Raw genomic sequence first — 23,903 nt, 5'->3', positions numbered from 1 at the left:
CTAACTTTCAAGTGAAATAGAATCATGGAATAAAACAATCATTTAGGTTGCAAAAGACCCTTAAGATCATCAAGTCCAACCATCAACTTAACTCTACAAAGTCCACCAGTAAACCGTGTCCCTTAGTGTCACATTCACACATCTCTTAAATACCTCCAGGGGTGGCAACTCCACCACTTGCCTGGGAGCCCATTCCAATGCCTACCCAACCGTCCCATGAAGAAATTCTTCCTAATACCCGATATTTCTAAGTAATTATAAAATTTATCACAGGGACAGTTCCCTCTTTTATAGTTAGTTTTTATTCATGAGTTCAGGCATGTCAAAAAGTAGATGCGATGCCTGGTCCTACACTAGGCAGCCCGATCTCCAAGTCACTGGTCCACACTGAAAGAAACCAGTTCATAGACATAGACTGTCTGTGGTGCACGCTCTGCTTTCAGCTTTGATGAGGCAAAACCGTTCTGAATAGCTGCATCGTAACATCAGGATTCGTTAGCAGCTGGCAGCAAAACCCCTTCTGACAAGGCTTAAATTCAGCCATAAGCTACACCTTTTCTAGAGGTTGATCTCCACGTATCCATTGTGAATATCTGTCAGCTGGAAGCTTTAACAAAACTAGTATGATTTTGTTATACTAGTTATAGGGAGGGTTACTGTGTTTTCTGTATCTGTGCTGACTTTTCTTAGATTTGCCTATATTGGGTCCAAAACAGCTTTCTGCTTTGGGAGTGGGTGGCTTATTTTTTTGTTTTATCCACATCTTACCTGTCTTACCTCCCTTTTAATGTCTTTCCCTCGTTCCCTATTTCCCGTTTAGCTTTCCTGCCCTTCTGCTCGGCCAACTTTTCGGACCACGCTCGTTATCTCGGGCCGTAAGCTGACGGGACGCCGGGAGCCCGCCGCCTGCTCGCGGCACCCGCAGGCTGTGCCTCAGCTACAGCGGTGACAACCCCGGCGAGCCCAGCTTTCCCCCCGCTCCACCCGCAGCTCGGGGAGAGGCCTGACGATAAACACAGCTCGGCGAGAGCCAGGGAGGCGAGAAGCGACCGCAGCCGGGCTCGAAGCAGCGGCGGAGCTCGACCCCGCTCAGGCGGCCGCGCGCCGCCGCCATTTTGTGCGCGGGGCCGGGACCCCACCCCCCCCCTCCACCGCCCTCGGGGGGCTCCGAGCACCGCCGGGGCCGCTCGGTGGAGGCTCCCCGCCGGCCGGCAGGGGCGCTGGCGGCGGCTGCTCCCTGCGGCCGGGCAGCGGCGGGGCCGCGGCGGGCGGGGCGGGGTGAAGCGGAGCGGCGGCGGCTGCCATTCCCCCGCCGCGCGGCCGCCTCCTCCTCCTCCTCCTCCTTCCCCCTTCCTCCCCCCCCCCCCCCCCCCTCCGCCTCTTCCTGGCCGCGGCGAGAGGAGCTGCGCTGGCAGCGGGGAGGCGGCGGAGCCCGGCTGCCGGCCCGCCATGGCGATCCGCAAGAAGAGCAACAAGAACCCGCCGGTGCTGAGCCACGAGTTCGTCGTGCAGAACCACGCCGACATCGTGTCCTGCATGGCCATGATCTTCCTGCTGGGGCTCATGTTCGAGGTGAGCCGAGGCGAGGCGAGGAGGGGAGGCGCGGGGCAGCGCGGCTGCCGTCTGCCCGCCGAGCGCACGCCCTGCGGGAGCCGCCGGGACACCCCCCGGGGGGGCTGCCTCGCCCCCGGCCCCCGCCGTGTGCGGAGCGCGGAGCCCGGAGCTCGGCCGGGCGCCATCCCCGGGAACGCCCCCCTCCGCCCGCCTCGGCCGTGCCCCGGCTCCGCTCGGTCCCTCCGTGGCGGCGGCGGGGCGACGTGGCACTGGGCCGGGGGAGGGGTGCGCGGCCGCGCTCGGCCCGGGGAGGGAGGGTGGGGGGGGGAAGCGGGAGAAGGGGGTGGAGGGAGCGGGGAGGGGAGGGGGGGGTGGGGGGGGCGAGGCCCTGCCGCTGCGGCCCCATCGCGCTCTTTGTGTGCGCTGCCCCAACGGGCCCCGCCGGAACTACAGCTCCCGTGAGGCCTTGCGGCACCCCTCCCGCCAATCCCGCAGGAGCGGTGACGTGTACGTACGGGGCGCGCACACGTGGCTTACCGCCCCCCCACCGAGCCGCGGGGCCGCGCGCCGCCTGACGGGGCCGACCCAGCGCCGAGAGAGGCGGCTGGGGGGGGGGGGGGAGCTGGGGCTGGCGGGACGGTGGCCCCGCCTCCACGAAACTTGGTTTAAAATAAATAAATAAATACATCAATAAATGAATAAACCCCCTCGAAATTAGCTTCTGATCCACACCGACTCTTTTTTTAGGCCTTCCTCTCGAGAGACCCCGCAAGGGGATTTGCCTGTGTGGTTGCCCAGATGTTGCCAGGGGTGGCCTGTCACAGGACCACGCGTCCGTTTCTGTTCACTTGATACACCAAAAGCCATTTGTTGAAGGGTTGTGGGTGTTTTTTTTTGCCATGGGGATGGTTTTCAGAGTAATTCTATTCGGCCTTTGATGCTGCTCGGCCCTAAAGTGGAGTTGAGTAAAAATAACAACATATGGAAAAGAAAAAACAAGGCACACCAAGAAAGCCATTATGTTTGGGTTTGCTATCAAAAGTCACCGCAGACAGCCCTTATTTGGTGGTTTGTGGGGTCTGAGGTTAAAGACGTGGACTAACCCAATACCATTCATGTATACTTTTGGGTTACTGTATTTACTGCGTTAATGGTAGCTCTGGAAGTGTTGAGTGGGTTGGATATGCTGAGGTTTTCACTTGAGGATGTTATCTACCCCAGCATAGCAGAGCCATATGCCTTTGCCGGTACAGCTGTGGTGTGGCTTGAAAAGATTGCTTTAATTTCTGAAATGCTTTGATATAGGTCTTGGAAATCACCTGGTTTGGTTAGTGTTGGTATGGTAAGGTACTTCTAATGATTTGACTAACAGAATTAGGACTTGGAGTGGTTGACAGAGCCTTCAAAGGGCAGTTGAGAATTGACTAATGTTTTGGATTGTCCTCTGGAAGCTCCCTTGATGTATAGGAAGCCCTAGGCAGCTAACGAAGGCAAACTAGTTAGGTTCCCTGAAGTTACACGAAGTGAACGCTCCACAATGTATTAAAGGATTCCCAGAAAATCTACTGCTTGTTTACAAAGTGCTAGTTTAAAAGATGAAAAAAATATATTTTAAATGATGGTAATTGCTGGTAGTAATCTAATGATTATCTTCAGATACCAAGGCATCCTTCCAAGAATCTTAGAGATGTTTTTTATTAATCCTTGAGATGAAGCAGGGATGATGCTACATTTTTATACCAGTGGGAAACAGATCAGATCATGAACATTGTAAAGCATGGTAATATTTCCTGCTCTGTTGTGTTGATTCGTGCTCTTGGTTGGGATTCACCAAAGATGTCAAAAACACAAACATTAATTCACGATTACTGACAGATAAGAACTGCTGCTGTTTTTTTTTGTTTTGTTTTTGTTTTTTGTTTGTTTGTTTGTTTTTGTTTTTGTTTTTTTTTTGTGTGTGTGTGTTTTTATGATGCCATACCCCTGCCCAAGGAAGACTTCAGAACAAACATATTTCCCCTTCCTCTTCCATTCACTCTGATTTTTCTTGCTGTCCCTCATAAAGGGGTGGTATAACTACTGCTAAATTGTATTTGTTCTTTTTATTTTTCTTTGCCAAGGGATCTCCAGGGTCAAGTGCTAGTTGTAGTGAGTTGGCACGCAGCTAGCACAGTTCTCTTTCCTATATGCCTTTTCTTCATTGTTCACATTTTTCAAATAACTTACATGTTTAGGAATATGATATTAACCCTCAAAATTTGTCAAATTAAAAAGTAATTTTAAATGAAGTTTATTCTCATCCATTGCTGCACACATTGTGGTCTAGGAATTACAGGACATCGTACATGCTGTTAATGTAATAATATGCACTGGATAAAGAATAACATGCACTGGATAAAGAATTGCCATGTGTGCTATAACTTTAAGATAGAAAATACTATTTGTAAGCAGAAATTTTGAAATTATTTCTGTAAACAGATCTGTAGAGATCATGCAGTCTCTTCTATTGTTAGAAAGTCAAATGAAATGGCTTGATAATGTGAGCTGATCATTTTCTTAGGAGGGGACCCCTGGGGAAGGGTACCAAAACCAGTTTTCAGTTTAATATAACTTTAATATAACTTATTTTAATGAGATTTTTACAGCACTTCTGTTTTTTCTTTTTCAGATTACAGCAAAAGCAGCTGTCATTTTTGTTACACTTCAGTATAATGTTACCATTCCTGCCACAGGTATGTGTCTTGCAGGTGTTTATTCACGAGACAGTGTTCTTGTTAGTGTGCTGTATTTTCTAAATTGACAGTAAGATGAATTACTAACTTTGAATAGAGGTTAAGTAAAACTTTTAATGAACCATGTTAGGTAAGATGTATCTTTTCTGTTGGATTCATCCTTAATACTAAAACCCAGTCAGGCTAGTAGATAAGTTCATGTTAATTCTAATTCTGATTTTGCAGATTATAATATTTTTTTTGCTAGTCAATGGAAAGGTGATAGTTTAACATAACTTTATATTTTGCTTTCAATGCATTTGGGTAAGCTTCCTAAGTGCACTTAAGTTCTCATTTTTATATTGCATTCTTCCAGAATCAGGTTTAGTTTGTGATTTGATGAAGAGAATTGTAAATAGATTCTAGTGACCTAGCTCATGATGGCAGTTTAATCTGAATTGTATTTGTTCAGTTGATGGCAAATGACTTCTGTCTGAAAGGTTTTACTTTAAGAAACAAACTTGGTAACAATTAAACTGTATCATTGTCTAACAGTTAACTCTGTTTCTGTCTTTTAGAAGAACAATCTTCAGAAACAATCTCTCTGTATCATTATGGTATCAAAGACTTGGCTACAATTTTCTTTTACATGCTTGTAGCAATAATCATACATGCTATTATTCAGGAGTACGTATTGGATGTAAGTACAAAATATTAATTCCTTTCATCAAGATAATTGTCAGGTTTTTAATTAGACTTTATGACTAACTTAAAAGTAAATTTGTGCGTTAAAGCATTAAAGTGGTAAGACAATGCATTGAAACTTTTAGACATTCTAATGCAGTTAACACTTAAATGCTAAGTGCTAGAGCATGTAAATAACAATGGATTTTCATTGCAGAAAATTAACAGGAAAATGCACTTTTCAAAAACAAAGCATAGCAAGTTCAATGAGTCTGGGCAACTTAGTGCATTCTACCTTTTCTCCTGTGTTTGGGGCACAAGTATTCTCGTCTCTGTAAGTATGTTTCATTGTTTGAAATCTCATAACACAAACACAAGTTCACTTTCTTATAATGATAAATAACTTTTCAGCTCATGGTTTTAGCTGGTTTTAATATTAAAGCAGGGACAGGTTTCAGAATTCTGGGGTAGTGGTAGTATAAGTAAAAATTCGGAGAGCTTGACTTCTGCTTAGTCTCAGTTAATTGGATTTACTGTCAAATGAATAAAGGAAAGCATAACTTCTAAAAAAATAATGCTGTCTCATTATTGTAAAATAAATGTTTAAAAAAAGCATCATATATAGTATTTTGGCAGCCTATGGAGTGGGTATATGGACAGGTTGCTGTAGGCTTAAGTGAGCGTGTGCTTTCAGATGACATGCCCTTTGCCTAGCAGTTGCACATGTATGAGCTTATCCCCAGCTATAGAGCATTTCTTCCCTCAGAAAAAAAAAAAAAAAGAGGGGTAAGCCATCTTTTGTTCCCACATGCCTGGACACTTACTGAGAAGTATTTGATTTATTGTAGTCTCCTAAATTATTTTTCCCTGGTAGTAGTAGCCTGTTCTTTAGTGCAGAACTATCTAATGATAATAGAAATTTAAAATTTTTGGAAAAAAAAAATGTAACATAACATGTCTTAAATAAAGTTTACACCCCTTAGTTATGTTCATAGCTTGTCAGCAGTTTATAAGGGAAGACTTGCAGCTGTAATGATGCTGAAATGACCTCTGTCTCATAAGGACTCTTTTCGTCTTCAGTGGGAACTTGATTTGTTTTGTTGCCTTTTTTTTTTCTTTTAAGGTAATACATTTTTGTGTGTTCTTTTTTTTTTTTTAATTGTTGTTTGTATTTTTTGGGGGTAATACATCAATCTTTTACTTATGTGTAGGTGTCTCAATAATTGTATGTGTACACATTAAGTAAATACGTGTATTTATGTGCAGTCGTTATTTCTGACTAGGAAGTAACAACACTGGGTAACTTCAAGAGTTTTCATTTTGTTTGTTTGTTTTAGGAGAACTATATATCAGATCCAACCTCTCTGTGGAGGGACTACCCACACACTCTGATTCCGTAAGGCTTCTTCCTTAAAGGATTGTTGGGGGGAGGAGAGGGGTGTTGGCATTTTAAACTCAGGGTATGTCATATACAATTTGTGTAGAGTAAATAATCTAAACTAGTAGTTTATAACTCACTGATGTTTTGTTTTTTTTTTGCATTGGTGGAGAAACTTTATTCTCCTTTAATTTATAGAATATAGAGTCATCTTTCTGTATGCTTTAAGGAATTTACGTTTTTGCAAGTAATTTAAGGAATTACATGTTTGTGAGTTTTATTTGTATCATTTTTATTATTTGGTATTTAGAAATGCTGCTGAGAATTGAGATGGCTGGCAACAAATATTTTTCTTTGTTTTCTTTTTTCTATTTTTCTTTTTTTAGGGACTGATTAAATGTGTTCACAATGAAGTTTCTGAAACATTTTAAGTTCATTAATAAAAAGTAATATTCCTCAATTCTTGCTATATTGTGCAGGTTTCAAATGAAGTTTTTCTACATCTTACAGTTGGCATACTGGTTTCATGCTTTTCCAGAATTGTACTTCCAGAAAACCAAAAAAGTAAGTACAAAATGTAAATGGAAAGAATGCCAAACAAAGCAACTCTGGCAGTGGAATGATGCATTTCTTTTGGACTTCCAGAGCAATGTGCTACATTTCGTACCGTGTTCTTATCAGTGTACTTAAGTTTTTTCTTACTGGCATTTTGGGTGCCCAGATGTTTATGTGAGAATGCTGATGACTTCTCAACTAAATCCTGTATTTCTAAATGCAGTATAATCATATTATATCACACAGTGTATCTGTTGTGTAAATACAAATTACTGGTCTACTTCATCTACTATAAGAGTTTGAATTTTCCTTTGAGGAAAAAAAAATCAGAGGTTTTTGGTTTTTTTTTTCAATCTCTTTTCAAGATTCTTGTAATTAATTGTCTTGAAATACAGAATTGCTTCACGAATCACAATACAGGTGATGAAAATAAGCAGCGAATAATTTGGTAAATCCAAACAACATTAAACACCAGGATTTGTTATAAATACCACTGTCCTCAGCAGAATTTTTAGATAGTTTTGTATTGAGTTTTTTGATGGTGGATTTTTACAGCACCCTTGCCACCTGAGAGTTTTCTCTCTTGGGTTTCTCAGAATTCAACTGTTAACACTGAGTTTCCTGCAGGTTTTTGTAGCACATCTTTTACTTACCTTGACCAATTTAAGTAGTCTCTTTGCATGTTCTTTCCTCAGGCTCATTTTGTATGCACAGTTTCCTTTTTAAACTCTTCTCTTGTTGCTCTGTGACTAGACTGAGTCTCTGCTGTCAGAGTTCTGCTTTTTTTCAAGAAAATGAAACATACGTGTTATATAACTATAGGTCTTTGTTTAAGAGCCTAGAGCAGACTTGGGAAAATAGTAATGAGGTGCTTTTTTTTCATACTGTTCACAAGCAGTATAAACACTGATGTTTTACAGACACTTCAGCTAACGCTCCCCTGTTGTGCTAGTTACAACTGTACAATTTGAATTAATATCCAAATGTTGGTTGCTTTTCTGTTTTTGCTTTTAATGTAACTTTAAGAAAGCTGTCAAAAATGCTGTATATTCCACAGTAGTGTTTTGTTGGGTCACTGCTTAGAATTTTAGCCTATATCATTTAGTTTTAAGAGTAATGGTTGATTTATTTTAAGGGTAATGGTTCATTTATTTTATCAAGTTCATAGTTGATATTTCTTTCATCACACTGTAACCTCACCTATCTTGGCATCTCTGCCGTATTTTTTCTCTTGAAAGAATTGGCTTTTTTTACTTAGGTTAGTCATCTATTAACATAAAAAGCGTGAAAAAAGGGTTTTCAACTCAGCTGTCTGTATGGTAGTGGAGACCCACCTGCATTTTTCCAGTAGGCCATAAGTCTCTTGACAATTGTTTAAGCAGGCAGCATGGGCTATTTAAGTGTTGCCTTGGTTCTGAAAATAGAATGCAAAAGGCTTGTACTAGTAGTGCTTGGAGAACCTGAGTATTTGTACTGACTACTCTTGATTGGCCTGATACAACTTTTTTTTTTTTTTTTTTTTTTCCGGATAATTTAAAGGTTTTCATCTGTTTTCTCTGTACCTCTGTACGTGTGTTGTTAGGTGTTGTCACAAGTGAGCATTTCATTCTGAGCTTTTGTTGGTTTTGAGGTGGAGTATTGCAAACATAACACAGATCTTACAAGATTAATTTTGTATTTTTAATTTACATATGTACAAGACAAAACTGAAGCCCCTTACTTGAAGCTTAGGGAATCTTTCAGAAAAATAGGGATTTCTTGAGCACAAATGCATACAACTCTACATACCATTTCAAGAGAAACACTAGGTCACAATAATAGTCCACTGCAGTGATTCTTCTGTTCACAGATGGTACCTTTTGCTTTCCATACACTGCTTGTTTGTGTTTTCTTTCATGTTTCTTCCTCTTTATTACTTCGCTTCTATGAAGCACGTGATTGAATGAGGCTGGCTAAAATCTTGAATTTTTTAAAACAGATGTCAACACCTGTAAACTTCTTCATTTTGGTTCATTTTATTCCTGTAGTGATCTGACAGAATCTGAGCAAAAACACGTAGAACTGAAGAAAGTTTTCTGAAGATACAATAACACATACTAATCAAGTATTGTAATAACTAGTACAAATTCAGATAAGTAATATCAAAGAAAAAATTGCCATTCTAAAAAGCATCTTCTTCATGCATCTTCTCACATAATGTATGTGAGATAGTGCTTACTTACCAATAACACGTGGTAAGTCATGTGTGTAATTAGAAGATCCAGGCTGAGTAATTCAGTGTCAGAACAGGCCACATCAAGGTAGCTGGGAAGACAAAAATAATTTCCAAGACTAGGAAATATTCTGTAGTAACGTATAACATTGTAAAATAATGTATGACATCATGTATAATATATAATTACTTCTTTTCTTGTTAATAGGAGGATATCTTTCGCCAGATTGTATACATTGGACTTTATCTCTTTCATATTGCTGGAGCCTATCTCCTAAAGTAAGTCAGTTGTAAAGTTTTGCAGTCTTCAATCACTGTCTTAAACGTCTAACAAAATGTTTGAATGCTTGTTCTATTTGCTTTTATAGTCTGACCCATCTTGGACTTGTTCTTCTGGTATTGCATTACTTCGTTGAATTTCTTTTCCACATATCCCGTCTTTTCTACTTCAGTGATGAAAGATACCAGAAAGGGTAAGTGGTCATTTCCGTCTCATGAGCCTCATGCATTTAACTTAACCAGAAGCCAAAATTACAAGGAAATTCATTCAGTATTTCCTTAGAAGCCACAGTTCTCCAAACTCATTTTAGTATTCACGTCTTTAAAGCACCGTTGTTCTTTTTTTTCACTTATTCACCTATACAAGTAAATGTTAGTAGCTGTATAAACGGAAATCAAGTCTCACACTATTTAAAAAAAAAAAAAAAAAAAAAAAAAAAAAAACGTTTTCATGTACAGCTCTCATAGGGAAGGCAACAGCATAAGTTGCTAATGCAATCAGTTTTGTAGGAACATGCTTACATTCTAGTAGCAATGACAGACACTTTCTGTTGAGTTGAAAATAATTTTCAGAACATAGTTCTGGCTCATAGGAAAAAATCGCTAGGCTGGGATTTTCTTTTTGTCTTTGAGTACTGGAAATCAACATTAGTTTAGGGTAAGAACAAAATAATGAATTTAATCAAGTTCTCAGATGAATTCACATAGTTAAGAATAAATATTTGCATTGTTAGTCCTTGTGGTGGTGTGAACAGAGAATTCTAATAGTGTTTGTGATATTTTTCTTTGTAGATTTTCACTGTGGGCAGTTCTTTTTGTTTTGGGAAGGCTTCTCACCTTGATTCTTTCAGTCCTCACTTTTGGCTTTGGACTGGCAAGAGCAGAAGATCAACAGCTGAATTTCAGTACTGGAAACTTTAACATCCTGGCTGTTAGGTACAGTAAACTTGGAATGGTTCTTAAGCATGAGCTATAAACCTGTGTTAAATACACAATATCAACTGTGTGGTATTCATGCTAGTACTGAATGATTAAGTGTTTTCTTGCACCTAATGGGATCAATAGTAGCTTCAGTAACAAACTTGTAAAGTAACAATAAAGTGAATAATTTACACTCTACAGGTGAGAAATCTATAAGTATAATCAATCATCTGTCCTTCTAATGAATTAAATACAAATAAAAATTACATTGCCAATGTAAGAACATTTACTTATGCATAATCCAGAAAGAATCACTCTAATGCATTTGTGGAACCTGAGTAAAATAAGCTGTTTCTGACATCTAAAAAACTGTGTGAGGCACTATTCTACTTTTCTTTCCACTTTGAACAAGATGAACATATTGATAAACTTTTATATCTGGTGTTTTTTGTCTTTTTTTTTTTTCCTTCCCCTAGAATCAGTGTGCTGGCCTCCATCTGCATGGCTCAAGCATTTATGATGTGGAAGTTCATTAATTTCCAGCTTCGGAGATGGAGAGAACATTCTTCTTCCCAGCCTCAGACAGTGAAAAAGAAGTTTGTAACGGCTAAAGGAAAGACCTCCAGAAAAGAAAGAGGTTGGTATTTTCAGGTTTCTTGTTGCTTTGACTTCTCAAAAAACAACTTTAAGTAACAGAGAGCCCTTTTTGATATAGTTGCTTAAACTTTTTATGTTTAGCTCTCAGGTGAGACGAGTCAGTTATAAAACAGTATTAGTGAAAATTCTTTTCTATTTAAGAAAATATGAACGTGAGTCATCTGTAATAAAAGGTTTGGTTTTCTCTTCTAATTAACTGAACGAAAGAATTACTATTTCTTCAGTTAATGCAGGATTGGATTTTATAAGATCTAATTTTATTACTTGTGCAAAATGTGTCATGCTTATGTTTTGTTCAGTTATAAAAAGGGAACAGACACATTTTTAGATGTTCTCATTAATCATATACTTCTAAATTTTTCTTGCAATGAGTTTCAAGTAAGTTTTTTAGTGCCACTAAACTCAGGTTTTAGGGGAAGGTGGTTTGATGATCCAGCAAATAAGCTTATGCTTGACCGTCTTTACTAAAAATAAAAATATTATGCCTTTTTTTTAAAAAAAAAAAAAAAAAAAAAAAAAAAAGGAAGGTAATAACTGCTTAATACTTTAAACCTTTGTATTAATGGCTCTTGGTTTGACCTTTCGATTATGTCAAATTCCTCTTATGAAGAGGGCAAGAAAGACAAATAGTCTGCCTAGTTTCCTCAAAGGAAAATTATGTATTCTCTTTAAGTAAATAAATAAATGTTTCTGTTATGCTGTTAAATTTCTCTTTAGTTAAATGTTAGCTTGAATAGTTTCTGCGCTTTTTTGAAACTGAGTCACCACAAAAACTTTTTACCCATGATCGTTTGTTGCCAACCTGTTCCACTTTTTTGATACGTAGAACTTAGTGTATAAAAACAGTTATACTGAGATTTATGATCATAGGTAAATTTTCAACCTACATGTATAAGTTTTTCTTTATATTAAAATCACGTGCATAATAGCGTATTTCTGGAGGTTTTTTTGATCGTTTTTATTAGCACGACTTGGTGATTGTTGTTGTAGTTTTTTTCCTTTTACTGCCCAATGCTAACATAAAAGTACTTCAGGTGACAGTGATTTTTTTTGTTTTTTTTGTTTGGTCTTGGTTTGGTTGTGTAGATTTTGAAAATGTTTATATGATAGCAGTAGAAAAACATGGTTGGACTTTCCCTTTTTATTGAGTGAGCCTATTTTACTGTGTAGTTGTCACACTGAATCTGAGCTTAATGTTTGTTACGTCTTACTTTTTTTTTTTTGTGGAACTCATTTAAAAAGTTAAATAGAAATATCCATAAAATGTAAACGTAAATAGCATTTTAATCAGTGAGTTAAAAATACAGCTTTTAAACATCTTGAAAATGAAACTTTCATTCATGTAATTTGGCAAATTTGCTGTTTTTCACTCAACTTGAGTAGAGACTTGAAAGAGGTAAATGAATAGAAAAAAAAACATTTAATTTGATTTGTGGTTTAATTCTCAACATAATTGAGCTAAAACTGTCTTAAAGACTGAGGAATTTTTGCAGCTAATTTTAAATGCAAAGAAAAAAAAGAACTTTAAAATCTCAAAGGTGTTTCAGATTCTTCTAATCTGAAGATCCCTGTAACGTTATTTGTTCAGAACACTTGAATAGGATGCAGCAAACTGGTGTTTCTGAGAAGTAATATAGTCAATGAAGGTGTGTTTAAAGCAGTCTTTTTCTCTATCTGGCTGGCTAGATAGATTTTGGGATACAGGGCACAGAGTATCTTGCTTTTGGACTGTGCCAAAATCAAGAAGTGACAGCAGAAAAATTCTGATCATGTATGTGGGATACCCAGGGGAACCCCAAAATAAATATTTTTGTTCTTTATTTTTACTTTACTTTTTACTTATCTCTTTAAAGAAATGCAATATCAGTTGGCTGGCTTGGGTCTAGCTTATCATTTGTAAGCTTTGTAAATCAAGAATAACCCCAACTTTTTGATAGGAATCTGAAGACATAAACTTACAAGGGTGGTGTCATTTACAACCAAATAAAGTTAAGCAGACTTGAACTGTTCCTGTAGGACTAAGTAGACCTGTGACCAGTCTCTTTCTTATATATGTTTCTGATTTTTGTTTTATTTTTCATTACTTCTGTTTAGTTGCTTGTTTGCATAAATGGGAGTATTGGGTGTAGTGAGGGAAGGAGGGAAGAAGGAATGCCAGCAGTTGTTTTTGTGTTGTGATCTGCAACACACCTGGATATGGAAAATGTGAATTTAACCAGTCATTTGTATGGACAGGTACAGCAATTGCTTGAAATCAGAATGATGCTGAATGATCAGAGCCTGATGTAAGCAGCAGGCAGTAGAGCTGACTGTGCACTTCTGCTCTTCAGATCTGTTCTGTAAATTTGGTTACTGTCAGGCAACAGCTGTGCTTCCATGGGTCGTGGTGACATTAAATAAAGAGGATACTTTAATTCACAGTGGTATCATGTTGCTCTGTTTTACTCTGTTGTGTGTGTGATGTATCTGTAGATGTTGGGTCATTGTTTTAGTGCAAATGTTTGCTATGAAATACTCAACAACATGGTATCTGCACGTACTAAAACTGTTAAGACCTTTTAGGTCGAGAATTTGGATTGAAATATGAGAGCTACCGCTGGTAACAGGTTCTTCCATTGTGTTCTTACATGGGTGTCCAGTCTTGTGCTTGAAGTCTTTCCATACTTCTCTCAAGTCTAACTATTCAAATATTTTCTTCAGAACATAAATGATTTCTATGTTTTTTAAAGTATAGGATTAATTAAACTCTTATTTATACATATATACACATACACAGTTTTCCTACATATAAAAAAAGCTTGTAAAGGTAAGTTAAACAGTGCAGTTTTATCAAATATTAATAAAACAGGTGGGAAAATGGTTGAGACTTATACCTGGGAACTGTATATACTGTATGATCCCAAAACTACATAGGATCGTCTCATCTACAGGTTGAATATTTCTCTTTGTAAGAAAATACCTTCTAAAATACTACAGCTAATCTTGATTTTCAGTTTAGATGTAATATAATGCAAACATTTCAATATTTGTCATGTCAGGAAACTGGACCTTCAGTTTTCATAGTAAACTTTAAATTCTGAACTTCGTAAAAGCTTCATTGTACTATTGCATCATAAAAGTTGAGATGTAACAAATAAGACGCATCAGAAAAGAAGTTAACATTGTTTGTGTAGGGCCTACTAAAATGTAATAATAAAGTGTCTTATTCTACTTGAAAAATACATATTATATTTTTATTATTTTTTAGAAAATGGAATAAATGGAACAGTGACCTCAAATGGAGCAGACTCGCCTCGCAGCAGGAAGGATAAATCCTCGTAAAACTGGGTTTTATTAAGTTAATTGACTAATGTCCCCAAAGAATCTGCTTTTTACATGGATGGCCCTTCAGCACTAGAGATGTTATAGATTAAAGAAAATACAAATCATGTTTTTTGATTATTGCTATTGTTTTGTGAAACTTTTTTTAAAAGCCATTTTGACTAAGAAAAAAAGGTTTATCTTTATCTGTCTACAAACACTTTGGGGGGGGTGGGGGGTCACAACACTTTTTAAATAACATTGACACTTTTTTAAACACTTACTGTGATGATAACTTCACTTAATGAGGATCACTGATGCAATGTATTATTTCTTTCCAGTTTTTGTAATATTGGTGATATATACTGTTTACCAACTTCACTTTTTCCAAGTTCTTCAAGAAGTATTGCAAAATCAAGTGAAAACTTAGTGTGCATTTGCAGATATTCTAGCTTTTTGGTTAATTACCTTGATTCAAATTCACAATTCAAATTGGAATTCTAAGACCACATCAGTAAACCTTTTTATTTTGTAGTTATTGGCTACACAATGTCTGCTCTAAGAACTGCCCCATATCATTAAAACAAAACTGAACTAATTGGAAATGTTGCAGAGTCTTATTGCTTGTTGGTTAGAAATATCCTTAAAGGAACAAAAAACCTTTCTGAGATACAGCTTTAGCACTTGAAAATTAGAAGGGAAAGTGCATGTCATTGAAAGTGTTCATTTGAGTAGCACTGTTAACTCCCGTCTGTGCTTTTAAAAGTGTACATATCTTGGAGAATTGGTGTGCGTTGGACCTTCTTTGAAAACTTGTCTTTCTGATTTTAGAGGGTGGAGGTTCTTACAGTGTGTCGTTGTGCTTGTTCTAGGAGGCATTTAATGCTCTGTGAAGAGGGAATTTGTTAGATAAATGGATCAAGTTTTGACAAACATTCCTTTATTCTAACTGCTTTGCTTTGTTTTACCTCTGTTAGGAAATAGTTTGATTTCTCCTATATATATTTTTATGAAAGAATATTTAAAAGCTACAACTTCTTAAAACTGGTTTATTGTGCCCTTTGCTACAGCTGGAAAAATCTTAATTTAAGATTTTTTCCGTTATCTGTCTTTCATAATGGTATTAAATGTGAAGCCTTGTCCAGTTGATTTTCCAGTTTAATATGCAGTTAATGTTTTTCCTCTGTATCCTTTTGTAATGGGAGTAATTCAACTTGGGAACGAGTTAAAGATTTTTATTCAGTCTTAAGAAGTTGCTAAATCAGGCTTTCAAGTTAACCCAAGTATTAGACTGCTTATTGATTGAGTAGGAGTAATTATAAGCAATCAACCTGATAAATAAAATAGTTTAATTAAAACTGTTACTATAGTTTAGTTTATACCCCAAAAAATAATAAATCTGCATTCTGTATCTTATACAGTTTGGTTGCTTACTATACAGAATAAACATTTCTAGTACAAAATCTTGACTACATGTAACTATCCATTCTTCAATCATATAGTGCTATTTAGAGTTATTACAGTATAATTTATTACATGTGTCAGCTAATTTAAGTCACAGTTCTTGAGTGCTTGCTTCACAGCTCCTGAAGTGGACTTGACAGAATTGGACTTGCTTAACTTGAGAGCTCTGGGGCAGCATGCCCTGAAATACACCCAGTCTGCTTCAGTAGAAGTAGTTATATCATGTATTGATCTGCAGAAATAAAACTCAAGTAGCACAACTGTGAGTCTATCCGATCTGACCATGAAACTGGAAAATTGGAATTCAGAAATGTTGGGGGAATGGCATACATTAAATACTGCACAAAATCATGTTTCATGTCTGATATTTCTAACAAAGACCTTCATAGATTCTGTGCCTTGCTCTCTCAAGTTGTACCTTAAGCCAAAAGGGGCAAATATTTAAAGTTCTTGTCTGGTACTTTGACTCTAAATCAGTTTGTTTGTGATAATCTGTTTGTCTTGGTGCTGTCAAAATCATAAGGGGTGGAGGAACAAATTGTGAAGAGAGCTTTTAAGGTACTTCTTGAGCTCTTTGAGACATTGGAGTCTGGTGGTTGTTTCCCTGAGGCAAACTGTTTCCTGTAAAGCTCATTCTTTGCCACAGGAGTCTTGAAATGTAAACTTAAGGTTCTCTTCCAAAAACTTCAGAAGAGTATATTCCTGCCTGTTAATATTGACATTGCTTTTTGTCTCCTGTTGGCCTTATGGATGTTCTTGGCCTTTGAACTTTACAAAAAGAACTTTTATTTCCGTGATGACTTAATCTTCATCCTTGCCTTATAGTAGCTGATGCTTTGTGCCAAGTAATAGAGAATTATTTCTGTTGTTCTTGGGTTTGAACAGAGTATTGAACACCAGTTTCTTTCATCTTTTGTGTCATACCTAAAAATCCCTATTTAGAGTTTGGGAGGAGGCATTCTTGACTTCCTGCAGAAGCAATAATTTTTAAATTTCTTCCTTAGGGTGGAAACCCTCATGAATTTAGAAGATTTTGAGACTTCTATTTCCAATTTGTTATTATCTGCTTTGGCATAAGATCATTCTTGTTTGCCTGGACAACTGCTTTTGAGTTGCTTAAAATTCTGCTTTTCAACTCTTACTGCATTTTGGCTCTTTGTAATCTGGGGTCCAGTAAGCTGGAAGATTAAGTTGTCTAATCATGTTTTCATGATTATGGAATCAGGAAGTTCAGAAGTGGAAATGACTGAAGAACTTATTGTAATATTCTTATGCCTAATAAAAAATTTTGCTTAGGCTGTAGTTATTTATCGTGGTGAATTACTAGATCCCACAGAAAGAAGGCTTTGTCCATGTTAGATGGATTTGAACTGAGTGATTCATAGAGACTGTTGTTAGGGTTTTTATTCTATTTTCTTAAGGCCCCTCTGCCTTGTCAGAATGCTTTCAAGACTTGCAGTAGATGATTTCAAGACTCTTTGGCTCTAAATGTATGTTCAGGTTATGTGCCAGGATTTGTTATCAAAGCCAGGACTTTACTTTTACTAAGTAATTATATACAACTTCCAAGTGCAAACGGAATGCAGAGCAGCTGAAATTAATTTTCAGGTTTTGCTCTTACCTGGACGTTTTCTCCTTGTGGCTAGTTTAAAAATAAATAAATAAATAGATTTCTCATGTAAATTATTCAGGAAGATGGCACTTTACAAATACTGCCTTTTGGGTGATCCCATGCTCAGACTTAGGAACAATCAAGTTTGTTGTGCAGAGAAAATGCATAGGCTATGTTGTTACAATATGCTGAAAGTAAATGATATATGTTGGGATAATGTATTTGGAAATTCGGTAGCTATTAAGCATTTGATATTTTTCCTAAATACTTAGTTTCTTTGAGAATTTTAGTTGTGTTAATAGAATTGCATTATCCAGAATTCTAGTAAGTAGCGTGTACAAAGTAATAAGATACAAGTAATAAGACTTCTGTAAAAAGGGTTAAAGTACATCTCCAGGCCTTTTGTTCCACGCAAGTATCCAAGTAACTGCACCTGAAGCAGTTTTGTCAAGGGCAAAATTTGATGTTGGAGGGAAGGGAGCCATTCTCATGGCTGCACTGAACTGAAAATAGTGTAGGTTGCTGCCAAAATACGGGATCCTGTCTCTTCCCTTTTTCTAGCACAAGCCCTTCTGGTTGCACAGTCGGCTTGATCAGGGAGCTGGTGCAGCTGAAACCTGACATTTTTGCTTGGTTGCTTCTCTGCTGGATTGGTTGCCTGATAGTAATCCTGGAGGTACACGAGTATTTATATATAAGGAAGAAGAAAAGATGCCAGGAATACGTGCATCAAGGCAACTACACCCCTTTCAACTGCGCTTTTGGTGGTTGAAAATGACAGTAGATTACACTATGTGTAAAAGATGGGAGACCTTATTGAAGGCCTTCCAGTTTTCAGTACTAGAAGGAAACTGGGCCATCTGGTAGCTCTGGCATGCCAAACTGTTAAAGTATTTATGGGCTCTTTTGCCAGGTATTGTGGTGAGAGGGAAATAATCAGTATTCTCTATTGAAATGCTTTTTATCTGTCTCAGCTTCTGTTTTTCCAAGCAGCGGAAGGTGGTACTGGTAATGTAGAAATAGGAATTCTGAAAACATAGTTTCTCTTGGATCAAGGACTAAGATTGCTTTCCTTAACAGCCCGGAAGCTGCAGCTTCTGTTTACGTGAACCCTTTATGTATTGAAGTAGGTCTTCCAGAGAGCTTCGCAAGAACTGCATTGTATTTCTATCTAGGTGTGTGGGAGGGAGGGTTATTCAGTTTCTCTGGGTTTATTTTTCTGTTCTCAAAAAGTTGGCTAGCCAATTTTTAGGTCATACTTCAGTTTTGTTCTGTTTGTGACTCAGCCCTTTGGACCTGCATTCTAGAAGGTGGGGATCAGCAGGATCAATAGGCAGTCTTGTCCATGTTGGTCATTGCTGGCCTAATGTTCTGTGTGGAAAATTTCGGTATTGAAGGGACTTGAACACCACCAAGTAGAGACAGTCATGATATTTGTATCATTTACAGGCATGCTGAGAGTTTGCACGCAGGGCACGCTGCATTCCGGTGGATGGTAGTTTAATGCCTGCAGGCTGTAGTACTTACTAGTCATCTTGTTAGGCAAGTGCTTAGATTATTCCTTGGGCTGGGTATAACAATGTCCCACAAAATTAAGGCTTTGGGGGAAAACTTAGGAGAGATCCTTTGGAAAGAATAGGACTCTTTGAAGGACTGACATCTGCTATCGTCTGTTCATTGTATATGACTTTCTCACACTGTTAGACGTGGATTATCTTTAGATCACTAGATTAGCTTGTGCTTGTTTGTTTTGGTTGTTGTTTTTTTTTTTGTTTGTTTGTTTGTTTTTTGTTTGTTTGATTTTTTTCCCCTGTAGATTGTTGTGATGGATCTCTGGGAGGGGGTATACCCTCTTCTCATTGCTGTCCCCTTCTTTCACTGCTCCCTGAACTACTCTGTTTAGGATCTGATGAGCCTAGCTCTGTACACGTTAAGGAATTTGGTGTACTTTTCAGAACTAAAATAGAAGCAGTGCCTGAGTGTGTCTGGAGCAAACATGCAAGGAGAAAGCAGCACATCAAAGCAATATATAGGGTGTCATCGGAACCTGTTTAATGGGACCTGAAACTCTTTAAGATGAATACATTTTGATACAACTCATGTTTCAAGTGAGGTGTTTGAATATAGCTCACATTCAGCTAGCAAGTGCCTTTCTGTCAGTGAAACGGAACTGCTATTAGCATCTACAACTGTCGGTTCCCCTTCTGTGAATGATGGATGAGGAGTCCTGGGCTGCAGCTGCAGTAGGCTTCTGTCTGCCTCTTAGAGAAGTTCTTTTGATGTTGACAAGAAGAAAGTCAACAACTCCTTTTTCAGGTTTAAAAAGAAAAAAAAATGTGCTACCTAGTTTTGAATCTAAGGCATTTGCTCTTGATCTCTTGCTATGTGTCCTGTCACTTTTATTTTGGGTACCTGCAAATGCTTTATTTTTATCTGTCTCGAGACTGGCAAACTTGTGATGTGAGTGCCAGAAATGACAACTCCTTTCCTTCTTACGCTTGAAACTTTTTTTTTGCAGAATCAGAGCATCTAAGGTGTAGCTGCATAATTTGATAGCTCATCAGTATTCATTTTTTTCTCCTTATTTATTGTGGTTAATGTTTAAGGTCAGGCACGATCATGCAGCACAATGCAGTTGTCATTTCTTCATTCCCCACACAAGAATGTTATACAATTTGATATACTTGGGGGGGCGGGGGTTGCTGAGTCCTGACTGTTCTGGGAGAAATTGGTATTCCTGGATGTTTTCATTAGTCTCAAAGCTTTCCGTATTTCATTCACTATTGTTGCATCTCATGGCACTTAGTATTTCTGAATCTCTGGATTGTAGTTTTGCTGTACACAACAAAGATATTGGGAAATTATGGTCAAGGATGTTGATCTTTGTCTGTGACTTCTTATGTCGATTATAAATGTTGAAGAATGTATCTTGCATTGTAATGGACAGCTTTAAAAAATCAGTCCGTGGTGTTGGGAATACTGTAACAGGGTAGGAATTTCAGCTCTCAAACTTCAGGCAAGAAGCCAAGCCAAAACTATCTTGTGTTCTCACGCAGGTGATTCCTCCTCTTTGTTTCTTAGATTCATCATTACCTTTGTTTTGTTTATTTAGATTGTAAGTTCTTTGTGGCAAGGGTTGTCTTTTGTGTGTGTGTGTGCGTGTGTACCCAGGCCAGTAAGGCCTGGAGCCCCAATCTGTGGAAGCTGTAATAAGCAATCACCTTGTTATCGTTTTCCTGGATATCATAATAAAAAGTATCTAATTAAAACTGTTCTCGAATAGTCTGTTACAGAAGTGGAGGCTTGCTAACAGTCAAGCAGTATCAGTACCAGAGAGACTTATGGTCAAAGACAAATACAGTGTTCTTTGTGAGGATATTTACTTTAACCAATGAACCCAACCAGGAAATCATAGACTGAAGAGGAACGTCCCATAGCTCAGGCTGGAGCTTGCACAAAATTTATCAGGAATTCAAGGTTGAGTTTCTCACATTTGTCAACTTGAGAAAGTGCATTGGTCCTCCCTCATAGGGAGGTGCGGCTTGTTTGCTGTAATGCTTGTGCAGTGCTTTGTGTCCTCTGAGTAGCACTTCCAAGCTTGGGAGGGGAACCACAAACTTACGGAGAGAACACCAAAAGCCCTTCTGGGAAGTTTCCGTTGTGGCCTGGGAGCTTACAAGTCAAATTCAGATGTTTCCACTCTTCTTCAGCTAAGCAGTTTCTAAAGACGGTAGGCTTCAGGTTCACTGATACAGAAGAATAAAATTTCATCCAATCCTATAAATAGCCTCTATGTTCACCCCAGTGGTGGTCTAAGCAAGGTGGTAGGGAACTGATTACCTTAACCAGAGGTAAAGTTGAACAGTTTGTAGAAAATGTGTGCTACAAATGTTACCTTTGAATGGGTTTGATCTTTACATGGTGGAGGGGTTGGCACCAGAGTCAAGGCTCTCTGTAGTCAATTCAAGATAAATCAGAGATTTTCTCCTAAAGAACTGTTTAGCTATTTTTAAATCCTGCATTTGTAACTTGTAAATCCTCTAATTAATTGAAAGAAAATGTTAATTGGAGATTAGTCATCCATGAAGACACATCTGGTTCTTGGGTTCATTACAATTGGGTCAATTACAATTGACACACTTGTAGCTTAAAAAGAAATTGTGTTAGAAAATCAATAGAAAAAGCATAATTTTAAGAACCACAGCTACTTCAGGGGTAGATGTAGCTGTCAGATCACTAATTCAACTGCACCTGGTGGTGAGGACTGGCAGATAACATACATAAATGGCAGCTGGGAAGACTAACAAGTCCTGCCTTTCCCCAGCTGCTCCTCAGTATCGTTGTCTTGCCCTACTGCCCCACTCAAAATAATCTAGCAAAGACTGCCAGGAAGTGGAGCAGATGCAGCCTTATGAGCCAAATCATGTAATGAGTTTGGGATGCTAGGAAAAACAGCCACTAGAGGCCACCACAATCTTTCTGGCAGCTGTGTTTAAACTTGGGTATCCAGCAGCCAGCAAAAAAAAAAAAAAAAAAAAAAAAAAAATGAAGGCCCATGCTTTTGCTGCCTTTTCAGCAAAAATTACTTTTTTCTTCTTTTAAGTAGTACTCTGAGGTAACTAAGAAAACAGAGCGTTGAACTAAAGTAAACACAACTCCTTGTAGCTCTGGATCTTGCTGCTGATATAATAGTAGCAATAATAATAATAAAATTCTGCAGGTCTTAGAAGATGACCTAATATGGATGGAAGCTATTTCATGGCTTTTGTTTGAGAGAGCAAGGTATAGCGCTTCAGTATTAAAGCTTTATTTCATTCCAAAGCTGCAACATCTTCGATTAAAAACAGCATTGAGAATGAACTACAAACCTTAAGTTAGATCTGCTGGCTGTGTGTAGTTTTGCAGGCAAATACACGATGCTGTGGCAGACGCTGATTCCTTTGCTTAATGCTTGTGTAAAATAAGTAACAGAAAACCTATTCTCCAGCAATTTTTGATGCTTCCAACACATTATTGTTAGAGGATTTTATTAAACTTTCTGTTTTTATCTGCTGATAGGAGACCTTTGTTTTGTGAGAGCATTGCTTATGGACATCTCCTTTTAGATGCTGCAGGAGCCATATGAGAACTCTGCCTGCAGCAGTTAAAGTAACTTCAGAGAAAGAAATGCATTAAAAATTGCAGCTTATAGCTTTTGTCTTTGGTCATACAGAAAGGTCTTGTTTCTTTAGCATATGCCCCCTTTCGTGTAGAAGAAAGGAGCTTGGGGTAATATTGGCAAACTGTACACAATATATTCATTTTTGTTAGCACCTTTGGGGTAATTTTACCCTAGTCTGCTTAAATATTAAAAAAAAAAAAAAAAAAAAAAAAAAAAAAAAAAAACCAAGTAATAAATAATAATGCACTGGCTTTAGCTGGGCTCTGGTAGGATTGCATTTGCTGCTGGAAACTGTTGCAGAGCAGGATAATTTAGCCCTGGAAGAATAATAAGAAATATGGCTCTCCTTCAGGAATGTCTTGGGATTTTGGTGGAGTCTGGGCAAAACTTTCCTGAACATCTGGATTTGGGTAGTCCTGGTAAGAGATGGCAAACTAGCTGAATCATGTTATTAGCTGCGAGCGTGCTTTGATTTGAAATTCATTAAATTGCCAGCGACAGGTTGAGTGTCTGACCAGCTTGATCCCCAGCTCGGTACTGCTATGCTGCCCTCCAAGACAGAAGTGCAAAAAGTGCATTTGTGTGGCTCTGCTTCAAGGTAAACGCATTGGAAAACGGGTCACAAGACATGCGGTACTTACACAGAGAAGGTAGGATGTCAAGCACTCTCCTTTTACTCTGGCTATTGCTTTTTAGATGAATGGCTGCATTCAGGCTCACAGGAATGAAGCAGGAGCCAGGAGCTGTGGTTGTGCTGGAAACAGTTGATTCCTTCGGGACTTGAACCCCTACCCCACTTCCTAACCCCCAAGCCATCCCCACTTCAAGAGCTGAAAGGATTTGAAATGGAAACATTTTAATTTATAGTGATAAACACAGCTCAGCAGCATGGGGGCTATTATGAGCCTCTAACTGAACAGAGTATGCCCCACCCTGGAGAGAATGATGTAAATCATCCTAATTCTTGGCACTGGTATTTAAATTTTGTTCATAGCATGCCATAAAAATTTAAAAAAAAAAAAAAAATCAGACACTGTAAACTGTGCTGTCAAGACAACTCTCAGCTTTCTAGAGGAAAATTTTTAGAAGGCAAAGTATAGTTTTTAGATGTAACATGAACAGTGCCATATTCTTCATGACCCTAATTGCTCTTGCTTTCTTGCTCCCCCTCTTCCCCTTCTCTGCCCCGGAAGCCAGCGAAGTCATGAGAAGGAGCTGCTGCGAGGCTGAGAGAAACTACGGTTAACCCTGGAGGTTCCTCTTACAGGGGGGGCCAGCAGACTTCTTGTCTCCACAGCTTTAAAGTTCCTTTGCAGAGAGTCACAGTCCCAAACAAACCCAGAAGCCCTCATGCTCTGGGGTCTTGCCTTCATGGTTCTTTAGGGAAGGAGCGTAATACTGAGAGCACTGTCATC

General features: G+C 38.5%; 1 protein-coding gene across 1 annotated transcript; it reads left to right on the top strand.

Annotated features, from left to right (window-relative positions):
- Positions 1-1,384: 1,384 nt before the first annotated feature.
- TRAM1 (translocation associated membrane protein 1) lies at positions 1,385-20,596 on the top strand. Its single transcript, XM_032180958.1, has 11 exons — positions 1,385-1,572; positions 4,223-4,286; positions 4,844-4,965; positions 5,167-5,283; positions 6,287-6,345; positions 6,807-6,891; positions 9,303-9,373; positions 9,463-9,567; positions 10,166-10,309; positions 10,771-10,931; positions 14,199-20,596. Exons 1-11 carry the CDS (start codon positions 1,450-1,452, stop codon positions 14,270-14,272), a joined length of 1,125 nt encoding a protein of 374 aa, XP_032036849.1. The 5' UTR covers positions 1,385-1,449; the 3' UTR covers positions 14,273-20,596.
- Positions 20,597-23,903: the final 3,307 nt, after the last annotated feature.

The sequence above is a fragment of the Aythya fuligula genome, chromosome 2 (assembly GCF_009819795.1).
Source record: "Aythya fuligula isolate bAytFul2 chromosome 2, bAytFul2.pri, whole genome shotgun sequence".
NCBI lineage: Eukaryota > Metazoa > Chordata > Aves > Anseriformes > Anatidae > Aythya > Aythya fuligula.
This window is presented reverse-complemented; position numbering and strand designations above follow the sequence as displayed.